This window comes from Marmota flaviventris, chromosome 1 (genome assembly GCF_047511675.1).
Source record: "Marmota flaviventris isolate mMarFla1 chromosome 1, mMarFla1.hap1, whole genome shotgun sequence".
Taxonomy (NCBI): Eukaryota; Metazoa; Chordata; class Mammalia; order Rodentia; family Sciuridae; genus Marmota; species Marmota flaviventris.
In genome coordinates, this window is record NC_092498.1 from 28,334,484 (window position 1) to 28,347,500 (window position 13,017).

At 39.3% G+C, this 13,017-nt stretch overlaps 1 protein-coding gene across 1 annotated transcript; it reads left to right on the top strand.

Moving 5' to 3' along the window:
- Positions 1-358: 358 nt before the first annotated feature.
- Sri (sorcin) lies at positions 359-13,017 on the top strand. The gene is made up of 8 exons (XM_027956100.2): positions 359-443; positions 1,428-1,511; positions 3,381-3,450; positions 8,401-8,444; positions 9,179-9,326; positions 9,544-9,657; positions 10,641-10,699; positions 12,811-13,017. Exons 1-8 carry the CDS (start codon positions 393-395, stop codon positions 12,835-12,837), a joined length of 597 nt encoding a protein of 198 aa, XP_027811901.1. The 5' UTR covers positions 359-392; the 3' UTR covers positions 12,838-13,017.

Here is a 13,017-nt window from a genome sequence, read left to right on the forward strand (position 1 = left end):
CTGCTCATAGCGGGTCTGCCCTGGCCAATAACGTTATTTAAAATAACAAACGTGCCAGAAAATAGCCAAGTAGGAAGAGGGAAAAAATGAATTCCCCGGGCGGTGCAGTGGTGTTGGAATGTGCCATTAGTTTCGAAGGGAAGAAAGTCCCATGTGTGAATTTCATCGCAGATCTTAGGTCACCACTGGACCTTCAATTATGCATAGCCTTGACGTGGAAACGGCAAAGAATTGGAAGCGCGCTAGTCAGGTAGAGCCCGCGACGAGGAGCACCCGGGAGACCGAGGTGGCTGCAGCGCGCGTCCCCCGCGGGCCGGCGTGGTGCGCTCGGGGGCGGCCCCGCGCGCGGGGTGGGGAGGCAAGGCGCACTGGGCGGCGGCGCAGTCTGCACCATGGCGTACCCGGGGCACCCTGGCGCCGGCGGCGGGTACTACCCAGGTGGGGTAAGTGCTGCTTGCCCCAGCGCGAGCCTGGGGCTCCGAGGACGCCGACAGGCCGTTCTTGGAGGCGCTGCGGCCCGCGGGGAGGGGGCGCTGCCGCGCGGATCCCGGGGCTGCTGCCCTGACTTCTCCCTGCGCGCTCCCCGCCTAGTCTCGGGCCCCTGCGGTTCTGCCTCTCTCTTCATCCATCCCCCGGTCCCTTCTCCTGGGTGGCCCCGTGGGACCAAGGCACGAGTGAAATGGGATCCAAGAAGCCCACCCTGTGACTCTCAGATACGCAGCATGAAATTGTGAAAGTGGGGTGTTGGCTTCCTCTTCCTCCCTCTCGGTTTTCCCCCAAAGCAACTACAGCCATTTTGATCTAGAATGGTCCTGAGATCTGTCTTCATCCCTTTAAAAGAAAGTGTGAGGGAGGATGGCAGGAGGGCGGAGGTCAGGGAAAATTTGTGAGCATAAAAGTCCTGGAGGAAGTCTACCTGGCCAGGCATCAAGGAAGCGCATCGTCTAGGGAGCTCCTTCTGAAACTACGTTGCCCCGCCTGAGAGATAACCTGTCCCAAACTCTTCCCTAGGCCACACCTGTCTCAGCATTGTACCAACTCCAGCCATACCTAGTACTTAAAACACTTTTAAAACACCATAAAAGCTATACAAACAAGGAAAACAATTGGAGCTCTGCCCTTGCCTAGGTTATATTCATCGCTGTAACCTGCAGTTTAAAAGGGCTTTTTAAAGTGACTTCACATATACAGGCTCTCACTTTCATGAAAACCAGTTTGGGTCCAAGTCACCAGTCCTTAAGTTATAAAAGGGTGAGAGTGGAAAAAAGAGGTGGGGTGATTGCTGGTTAGAGTGTGCTGGTGGTGGGGAGCTAAGTCATGTGAAGGGCAAGCACACAGTTGCCTGGCTTTGCACAAAAGCTCTCTCTGTGGTGAAAGAATACAACTTGATTCAGCGGAATGATGCATTTGTGTTTCCTTTTGCACAGTATGGAGGGGCTCCTGGAGGGCCTGCGTTTCCAGGACAAACTCAGGATCCACTGTATGGTTACTTCGCTTCCGTTGCTGGACAGGTTAGCTTTTCCTTTTAATATTAAAAAACTGTCAGATTCACATTTGTGTGACCTTTTGATATAGTGACACAAAAATGAACTTTGCCCTGGAAATGAATCTCTTTGCCTGTATAAAGGAAGATAGAAAGAAAGACAGTTGTTTGTTTGTTTGTTTGTAGTACTGGGAATTGAACTGAATTATATCTCCAGCCCTTTTTATTTGGGGACAGGGTCTGACTGAGTTGCCCAGGCTGGCCTCAAACTTTCTATCCCTACCTCAGCCTCTTTGAGTAGGGGGATTCTAGCTTCTTATTTTAGTTCTTTATTCTGAATATTCAGAGCAAATTAAGACAAAATGGTATCTGTACTTAATTAAGTTAGCTGAGTTGGAAAATAAGCTTGTGACTGAATGAAGGTAAGATTGAACAGAGTAGGGATTCTAAGTATACTTGAAGATCTGTAAGGTAGAAAATGTCTTTAGAACTGAGTTGTGAGTCCAGGGGGATTTCAAGAGAAGAAATTCAAGATCTGATGTACATAAACCTTGGTCTGTACAACTTAAAGACATGTATTAGTAATTATGTAGCCAGATTCTAGTGAATTTGATTGTTAATTTTTACCTATCCTTAGGAAATAGGTATGTATGGTAAAAACCCATAAGCTTCTAAATAAGAAATTACTACTCTCAGTATCAGGAAGTTAATCCTGTGAGCAGTTTACTTTCTCTCTGATGCAAATGCTGTTACTAGGTCAGCTCTCCCACATCCTTATTAGGTGTTGTGGCCTATTGACCCAGAGAAAGAATTCAGGTCAACTCCCCAAGATCCACTTCTCTGCATTCCCAAGTTGTATGACAGCTGCTGGGTTGCCCCAAGGGAAGACACTTACCTAGCTTCCAGGGTCACTGAGTATAGTAAATATACTGTTACATAACTCAGACACACCCAGAGGAGCTGTTTATTCTTATGAATTCAACTTAATCTTGTTTTGGTAAAAAGCTAGAAATAGCAAAATCATAATATGAAAAAATGCTATAGCATATTATGGATCACCTTTTAAAGTAACACTCTAAGAAATACAGCTTTGAGAACTTGAATGGAAAATTGAGTCTAAAACTGCAAGACTTTCCTCTTGAGTATCTGCTTAATCTTTTATTGATCTGTATCTTTGAAACCACAAGACAGGGCACGCCTCAAGACTAGCATTCTTAGATTGCTGGAGCCTCCAGTGTGTAAGTGACCCTATCTGCTTAGCTTTCAGCAGCCCTGGCCTGTATTCAGCATATTCATCATCAAATTATTACTCTTGCTCCTTATTTGTAACCTATTATACTCAAAACTTGAGAATTTAAATATTCTATTTTAAAATCTCTAGAAATTACACATATCTCTAGTTCTGACCTAGTATAGTCAGTGAGCAGGTAACCGGGAGCCTAACTTATATTTTCTAGGTCTAATTGTGCTCTTTTACAAAAAAAAATTCACTAATTCATAAGGTGATCAAAGAGTCTCTTTCTGTTTGAATTAGGCCTTTTATTTACTGATGTCTGCTGTGTACCCTGCTCTTTCCCCCTAAAAAGAAAATAAAAATTTTTAAACAACTCCTTAAATCATTTTATTTTAAAATGCTTACTTTGGGCAATTTCCTAGCTCTGACTGAGAGAACAAAAGTTGCGAACACAAGCTCTCTTTCATCATTAAATTATGTTTGGAATTAGGATGAGGAAAAGATTGCCCACTTTTGGAAGACATTCTTTTTATTAAAAAAGAAGGGGGGCATGATAATACTCATTTTTCTTTGTTAGTATTGCTGCATTGAATGTTGAGGGTAAACAAATAACTTGAAAATACAAATTACAACTGTGATCCCTCTTCCTGTTCTTCATAAAAGGATGGGCAAATAGATGCTGATGAATTGCAGAGATGTCTGACACAATCGGGCATTGCTGGAGGATATAAACGTAAGTTGACAAGTTCCAAAGTTTCTCTTAAAGTCCTCTTGTTCTTTATACATTAGCTATTACATAACATTATAACCTTTAAGGAAACTGAGCTTTCCTGATTCAACCAAGCTTAGAATTGCAAAAGCTAACTTACGACTATTATTTCTAAATGTTGATTTGGAAACAGTTAAATAAGTCATTCTATTCTACCTACCAGGTTAGTGGGTTTGGAACCATTCAAACTAGTGAGACAATTTGGGTGGCCAAGAGGACAAGTTGAGGTACTGAAATGAAATCTGCTGGGTCAGGTATTATTAATGGTAGGAGCTAATAGTCATGGCTGACTATTTGCCAAGAGCTTACTTTGTTTATGCCTGATGGCACTTAGAGTTTTGAGTGGCTAGTCCTGCATTCCTGATCTCTGAGCCCTGGACTCGCTGTTGGCCACATGAACGTTTATATGATATCCCCCAGGTCTTTCCTCTTTTGTTTCAGAAAATGTATTCAGGCCAAGTGGAAAGTACCCTTTTTACTTCTGAACTCCTTAACTAGTCATTCTTCTCTCCCTTCTTAGTTCCTCAAAGACTGACTTTGCTGCCCTGTAATTTTGTTTTTCCCTCCATTTCCTGCCTTCTGAGGTCTCTGCTACAAGTAGTAGATGGAGAAATACTGCAGAGATGCTGCATCCTGACCAGGCTTCTCATCATCCTGCATACGTACTGTGTACTTAATTTTCAAATCCAGTCTTGACCATGACCAATTTCTAGGATAGATTATAGTGTCTTAGTTCAAGTCCATTACCTGCCAACTTTTTTTCCAGTTGGTAATTGAGACAGAACATCAAAATGAAGCCTTGGTTTCATTGTTTTTAGTATCATAAGGGGCTTGATTTCAGTAAGGGTAAGCTATGAATTAAAAATACTCAAACCAGAATTCACACCTGAGGATTTATAGTGGCATTTTTGACTCTTTGACATGACATATTTACTAGATGGTTCTCTTTGAACTACTTATGTTTTTATTGTTAGTGTTTCTTCTTTTATATGACCTACTATTTCCTAGATGGGAGATTAATACAAAAGAACTTTTTAAATTTCTGTCATTTAATCTGGTCCTAAACAAAAGAAGCACTTTCTAGATTAATTGTTTTTGTTTGCCTGTTTTTTCCTTTTTTTTACTGTTGTAGGCAATACATTTAAAAGGTTAATTGTTAACTTCAAGTAGTAAAGCTGGTGAACAAGGCAGGTCTCATAGCAGTGACAGCAGACAGACATGAGCTGTGGCAACAGTGGTTTAAGGGGACAATTATATACACTGGGCCTACTGTGCTGACCCTCTTCTTTTAAAAAGTTATTTATCTGTGGCCACTCTGGCCTCCTCTTGGTTTAAGTCAGTAGAATATGTCACATTCCTCAATAAATAACCTGTTATCTTCAGGAGAAATGGAAGCCCAAAGGTGCCTCCCTGCCAATAAGAAAGAACAGGTAACCCTGAAGGGGGACCTTTAGTGACCTTTATGCAGACCAGATTCCAGGACTCAGGAAGACAGGACAATTAGAAGCAAAGCCCCAACCATAAAATCTATAAGAACAGGTTCCAATTAGAACCAGTCAGCAAGGACCAAGATGACCCAGAGTTGCCTTTGGATATTTAGCCTGTCATTATGATAGTAAAATTCCTCATCTATGGGATAACATTATGTGTAGTGGAGACATGGAAGTCTGAGGCAATTTTGCTGTCGGTCAAAAATCTAAAGGTAGATCAGGGCAGGACTCTCTGGAAACTTCCCTAGGACTCAATAAAACTGGAGGACTGGAAAAGCAGGATATCCCTCTCTTCTTTGAGAGAATCCACTCTTTACCATGATAGTGTTCCTTTACCCCCTTTCCTTTCTTTCTGATAAACTCCTACCTGCTACTATATATGACTCACTTGAAATTCTTCAGCCAAGATTGCAAGAAACAGTGGTCACAAAACCCTAGGATCACTTGGCTCCATGGGTAGACCTTATCCTATAACAGCAGGGTTTAACAATATGAGGTAGTGTCATTCATAAACTATTATTCTATACACTTGTAATAGAAGAAGTGCAGCAGGTTTTAAAATCTAACAAAGCAGATTATATATCCTTAGCTGTCCTTTTAAGAATTTTATTTGAGAAAACCCCATGTAATGATGGCCTTAAATCAGTGCATTATAGAGGACCTTTTGTGAAACATGAGGACCTTCTGATTTAGTTGATTTCTTTAATGTCTTCCGCTAGCCTGTAATAAATCACCCTACTTGTGAGGTGGTTTTTTTAATCACAGAAATTGTACATCAATCTTTTAAGCCCAGCTTCCAACCAAAAAGAACAGAACCAAGTGAGTGGACAGGTGGGTGGAAGGGATATGCCAATCAGGACCCACAGCCCCCTTCTGAACTAGTTTAAAAGTGGCTATAACTGCTCTAGGCATACCCAGAGTCATCTTGTCTAGATAAGGGAAGTTATAAGATGGTACCTCAGTCAAGAGGCAGGAAAGTTTTCCCTGCAGAATTAGTATCTAAACTGAGAAGAAGTGACAGTACAGCTGAAATGAAGCTGACCAATAAGTGAGTGGGGTGGGGAAACTGCCCTAGGCAGACAGAACAGAACATAATGAAAGACCCAGAGAGCTCATCATTCAGGGAAGGAATCAAAAATCTCCCTAAGCCTAATGTCTGGGAATTGATGAAGATAAGACTAGCTGAACTGGGAACACCCGTGCATGACCTTACTTACAAGTCAGGTAAGGCAATTGGCCTTTACCATGACAGCAGAACACACGTAGAGGGTCTTATATAGGAAAGCACATGGCATCCTGGTTATAAGGTAAAGACTAAACCGGGAGACAGTGGTTCAGTTAAACAGTCAGGGGTGCATGTTAGAGTCTCCATGGAGTCATATAGGTTACAGAAATGCTAACTAAACCAGGAAGTGACGATGAAACTGAAAATGGATCCTGAAGCTATGTAGAAGGTGATTGAATATCAGAAAAGAGAATGGAGGACACTCCCAGGTGTCTGTCTTGGGTGAACTTTGAGTAGATGGTGGTACCATTCATGGAACTGGAAAGCAGAGAAACTGTCTCATAGCCCCTTGGAAATCTCGATGTAAGCCAGACATGGTGACCTCTGTCCTGTGGTTGTCAAGCCATCTAGGGCAGTGGTTTTTAGACTTTAGCAGCAGCAGCATCTTCTGGAAAGATCACAGAAAATCAGATTGCTGGGCCCCACCCTAGATGTTTTTTCAGGAGGTCTAGGGTAAGATGTAAGAACATCACCCCAACAAGTTTCCATGTGATATGGGTCCAGGTTGTCACCTTTAACAAGTTTCCATGCGCTATTGGTCTAGGTTGGGCCAGCTGCTTTAATGTGAATATATCTCACTGAGGATCTTGTTTAAATTCAGAGTCTGATTTTATTGATTGTATTTTATTAGGTAAGGGTTGAGATTCTACAATTCCTTTTTTCTCACCACTTTTGGTTTTTATTAATGCATCATATATGTACATAGAGATTCTGCAATTCCAACAAGATCCCAAGTGTTATTAATATGGCTGGTCCAGGAATCACACTTGAGTAGAGTATGGTCTCAACCTTGACTGCCAACTGGAATCCTCTGAGAAGCTCTAAAACACACTGGAACTCAGTGATGCAGCCTATGTTCAGGATTGTTTAAATTTTCCAGGTGATTCTTATAGGCACCAGAGCTGAGAATCACTGCTCTAGACTCAAGGGACTTTATACCTCTACACAATTTAAAAGTCAGAATGAAGAATCCATAAGATCCTTCCAAAAAATGTAGAAAGTGTTGACACATTCTTTCTTCTTAAGAAAATTGTATGTCAATCAAATGAATATTGAATACCAAGATAGAAATAGTTGCTAGTCTTTTATTTCTGGGAGAGAATATGCCAAATACAATAATTCATTAAATACAGAAAACTATCATTTATACTGCTTGGAGATGGTAATAATAAGTTAGTCCAATTGTGTTCTAATTTCCGTTTGGGTAGAGGAAATAAAAGAAACTAGCAAAAGCTATGGAAAAGGTTAGTTCTGTGTGCATCTTAAACTTGCAGAATTTATACTAGCTTTTCCCACTTGACACTTGTTACTTATGCCTTCTAGATATACAGCTTCTTTGTACCTGCACAAAATTTCCTCAAAAGTAATTGATTTCCATGAATGCAGTGTAAGCCGCAAGGGATTCTCTATTTTTAACTTCATAATTCTTAGATTACCAGTTGGCCACAATCATTGAGCATATTCTGGTTTGGCTGCATAAGCGCACTATTACATGTCCTCAGATTGCTCATAAACAGTAGGAGAACTAAAAACCCTTCTGAATGGTGGCCACCACTGCAGGGGTCAGTGGCTCTTACTGCAGAGTACTCTTACTCAAAACAGTTTTAACAAGTACATTTACAAACTTACTATATATGAAAAGAGGTCATAGATTATTTTAGGTAAGAGGTTACTGCTCAGTGTCTAACATTAAATAAAAAAGAAAGAAAAACAAATGATTAAGCATAAAAATAGTAAAACGGGCTATTTATGGTAATTTATGAGCAAATTACATATGGTAACTTATGAACAAAGCCATTCTGCCTTCCCACACAACTATGGTGGATATAATAATTTTGGTCCCGTATGGCTAATTGGACTCACTATATTATAGTTTTAAAGGCAAAAAAGTTTAACTGTACTATATAGTACTTTTAAAAAATATTTGTTTTAAGATTGTTAAAATCAAATTTGTATTCTAGAAGAAGAAATCCTTTTATCTGGAAAAATCTACTTAGAATAGAATATAGTTTAGTTCCACATAAACTGAGTAGTATAAAAAAAGCAAATAATCACATCACTAGTTAATCTGAAGATAGCTAATGTAATGTGAACTTTTGAAATTGTGTTTATATGTCTGTACTTTTCTTGATTTAACAGCTTTTAACCTGGAGACCTGTCGGCTTATGGTTTCAATGCTGGATGTATCCTTTACCTCGATGGTTGTCTAGAGTATTGTTTCTTGACAAGAAATTTCCTTCCTGAAGGAATTTATCACAGAATTAAAACACCAAGTGACAATCCCTGAAAAGCTTGGTGAAATAATTGGCTTTTAGGATATGGTTTGGTGTAAAAATGGGAAGGAAATTTAGTAAACAGAATGTCAGTTGTTTAAGAATCCAAGGAGGCATCAAAGTAGAATAAGTGTGGAGACAAGGACCAAAAAGCTTTTTCCCTTTAGTGTTGATGGCTCTGCAAGATCCACACCCGACCTTCAATGAGGGGATCATACACACCCCAGGTGTTGGACTTATTTAAATGAAGTGATGTCCATTCCAGTCCAACTTCCAGGGGTGAAATCCTTAGGTCTGGGAGAACTTGACAAGAGAGGACTCCAGGACAGAAGGGTAGACAACATAGCCTGGGCTGCCTAGGAAGTGCACACAATTCCAGAACCAAGACTACCTTTTACTTAAACCATTTAGTTTTCCCATAGTAAAAATAGGTACTAAGAGCCTTTTCTCCATAGGTCCTTTTTATTGAATCTTTGTGTGCTATCATCAACCTTTCTATTTTATCATACCAAGAAAAATGTACAATAACTTTAAAATATTTTAGCAGAAAGAACATTGAATTCCCTCTACCCCCCCCCCTTTTTCATTTAATCATTAGAAAATGTTACAAAATAAAGAAGCTCTGATCCTTGATTACAGTTCAGAGAGACAGGTCTGGCACAATGGGGTTCAATGAGTTTAAAGAACTCTGGTCTGTACTGAATGGCTGGAGACAACACTTCATCAGTTTTGACAGTGATCGGAGTGGAACTGTGGATCCTCAAGAATTGCAGAAGGCGCTGACAACCATGGGTGTGTATGACTAACTGGAACTCTCTGTTCACTGGTAGGTAGAGTGGGTTTTTTTTGTTTTTTCTCTAATAGTAAGTGCTATTTGAAGATCGTTTTTATTTTCTTAGAAATTGTGTGTGTTCATAAATAAAGTCCACAGTCTTAAAAATTGTGCTCGATTATTTTTCAGTGGTTTTTCTTTTTCAAACTTTTAATGGATGACTTTTCTGCCTTTCAGGATTTAGGTTGAATCCCCAAACTGTGAATTCAATTGCAAAACGATACAGCACCAGTGGAAAGATCACCTTCGATGACTATATTGCCTGCTGTGTCAAGCTGAGAGCACTCACAGGTGTGTTCTGTGAGGTTTGTGGTCATCAAGAGCCACAAGGATTCAGTTGATATTTTATTTCTCAGTGCTTCTGAACTTTTATTCTCCCCAGTTTTTTCTGTGGTTCAGTAGTTGCTTTAGTCAATTTGTGACATTGCTGTTACATATACATAGTATGATAATTTTGTTTTACAGAATTTTTTTTGGTTAGTGGGTAATCTGCCATTAAAATAATCTTAAATAAGTTTTACTAAAATAGTCCAAAACATAATGAGCTAATTTGTGCTTTACTTCTTTTCCTTTTTGTTCTTGTGATTCTGGGTATCAAACCCAGGACCATGTACATGCCAGATGAGTGCTGTACAACTGAGCTACATCCCAGCCCTAACCTGAGAATTTTTATTGGAGTGGGATTATGAGTGATTTCTCTTTAGAATGTGAAATTTTTGAAAATTGAAATAAATTCTTTGTTTTGTAAGTGGGCTGAAATGGGTGGGATATTTTATCATAGCCCATTTATCATATTAAGAACTCTAGGGCTGGGATTGTGGCTCAGTGGCAGAGCACTTACCTAGCATGTATGAGGCACTGGGTTCAATTCTCAGCACCACATATCAATAAAATAAAGGTCCATTGACCACTAAAAAAAATTTATATATATATAAAAGAACTCTTATCTATTTCTTTAATTCAACAATATCTGTTTTATTAAGTTTGAAATTTTATGCTTTCATCACAATTAAGTAAAGATCTTGGAAGTTGCACAGCTTTTTAAAACTCACTTTGAGGTATTTCCTACAAGTTCCACAAAAAAAAAAAAGACAGCTGTTAACTTCTGCCTATGATATCACTTTGCTGCATAGTAAATCTTTGCTTTGGCCTTGTTGACAGTTTGTACAATTTATATGTTACTATAATTCCATCCTAGTGTTAAAATAATCAATGATGGTGATTTTAGAAAAGCTGTTTAAAAAAACTATAAATTTTATTGTGTTATTTTACAGATAGCTTTCGAAGACGGGACACTGGTCAGCAAGGCATGGTGAATTTCTCATATGATGATGTAAGTCTAAGTAAATTAAGAGCTATGTAGATGGATACAGTGCACAAAAAAATGGGCATCCTTTTTGAATTTAGATATTAAGAACATCTTAAAGATGCCAGAGAAATCAGAGATTAAGTGATCAGAAGGAGTTACCATCTAAAACATATTTTGTTTATTTTTTATGTGGTGCTGAGGATCGAACCCAGCACCTCATGTGTGCAAGGCAAGTGCTGTACCACTGAGCTACAACCTCAGCCCTAAAATATATTAATTTCATTTACTATTAGTTTTTTTCTATAGGTTGGACCTCTGATTTGTATTTAAAGATGTGGGTTCAAGTCTAGCCTGCATTGATTAGCTGCATCGTGTCACTTATATGGTTTCTTAATTGCTTTGAAACTTTTTGAATAAAGAGAAGGATGTCATTATAGTAGTACCTCTTTCACTGGGCTCTTTTAAGATTTCAGTCAGAAATATCCTCAAAACACATGCTGCAGGTATTGTGTCTGATATTCCCTTCTACAAACAAACCATCTCAGTGACTGAGAAGAAGCTTTAATAGCTCAAACCTGCATTTTGCACAACTATGTTCTTAATTGAGAACAAAGAGCAGGTGCCAGCTTAAATAACAATTTAAAGGAAGTTTTTACTGAAAAGCCACACTAAACAAGAGAGGATGGGGCCAGTGTGAAATAACCAACTGCCCTCTCTGATATCATTCACTGGATGTGTGTAACAAAAGTAAGGAGATGCTTAGTTATTTCATGTTTTTGCTTAGCCATTGATTAAAAAACAGTCTCTTTGAGAATTGAAATCACTGTAATCACTGAATATTCTAAAATATTTCTAACAGCTACTGTGGTTGTCAGTGCACTTTGGAAAGGCATAGTATATGTGAAAGTATAAAATGCTTCTTTCTTCTATTTAAGGGTGTTTTCTCTTTAGTGTGCCTTAGCTTAGCTTCTCAGTTGACAGTCCTGTCACTGCATTAGAGAGCAAGGGCACTGGGGAATGAAAAAAGCATGGGCTTTGGCCTCAAATGGAGCCATTTAAGACATTTGTAAATGTCCTGATCATTAGCTTCTTTTTCTGTTAAAATAGGAATAATCAGCTTGGCCTTGTGGAACAGCTACATGGACTAGCAGCACACAGGGCCTTATCAGTGTTGGAAAGTCAAAGAAAAAGTTGATAGAAGGGGCAGAGTTATTTCTGTGTGTTTAGTGGGGGATCCCAACATTTCACATCATATGCTTGTGCTTCTAAACTCAGGTTTTATTTGCATCTAGGTTTATTTTAATAAGCAGATTTTAAAGGAATACATTGTTTAAAAATGCTCCATTAAAGTAAAGGGGGTCAAACTGTGCAATTTGGAACATGATATGACAGTATAAATTCCAGTTATTTGTATTTGTGGGCAGGTACCTTTGACTGTGACCTTTTGTAGAATCTTCAATATTATCCAAGATTTAAATAATCCTTTATCAATTGAAGTAATGTCTTATACCAGTAAGAAGTAAGAACCCCACTGGGTATTTCTTTTTCTTTTTCCTTTATACTAGAAATTGAACCTAAGGATGCTTTGTCACTGAGCTACATCCTCAGTCTTTCACTTTTTTGAGAATGGGCCTAAGTTGCTGAGACTGGCTTTGAGACTGCCTCAGCCTCCTGAGTCTCTGGGACTACAGTTGTTTACCACCATACCTGGCTCCCATTTGTTTTTCCTTGGTACCAGTGATTGAACTTGGGGCATTCAACCACTGAGCCACATCCCCACCCCTATTTTGTATTTTATTTAGAGACAGGGTCTCACTGAGTTGCTTAGTGCCCCACTGTTCCTGAGGCTGGCTTTGAACTCACAATCCTCCTGTCTTAGCCTCCCAAACCACTGGGATTACAGGCATGCGCCACCACACCCAGCTTTCCATTGGGTTTTATAGTAGAGCATTTCCCTAAAAAAATGAACCTTTCCATCCATGATGTACTCATATATTAGAGGTTGTGTGTATGTGTATGTGTTAATCCTTAATTCCAAGTTGGAGAACTAAAATGTAAACTGTTGAAAAAAATCAGCTATAGTGAACTAAGTGTTTTGTGGTCTGTAGCATAACACTGGCTTTTCTCTCTTTTAGTTCATTCAGTGTGTCATGACCATTTGAGAGGAAGCTGCTGGAAGTCAATCAACATTCCACCTGGAGTTCGCATTTGCTTACTCTTTGCCTTCAGTACCATGTGTAGCTTACATGGCTACTTCCCCTGACAGCTCTTGTAAAGGTCTATTACATTACACACAACTGAAGTTTGGGTTTTAGTTTTGATAATAAATTTTTTGGAACTTA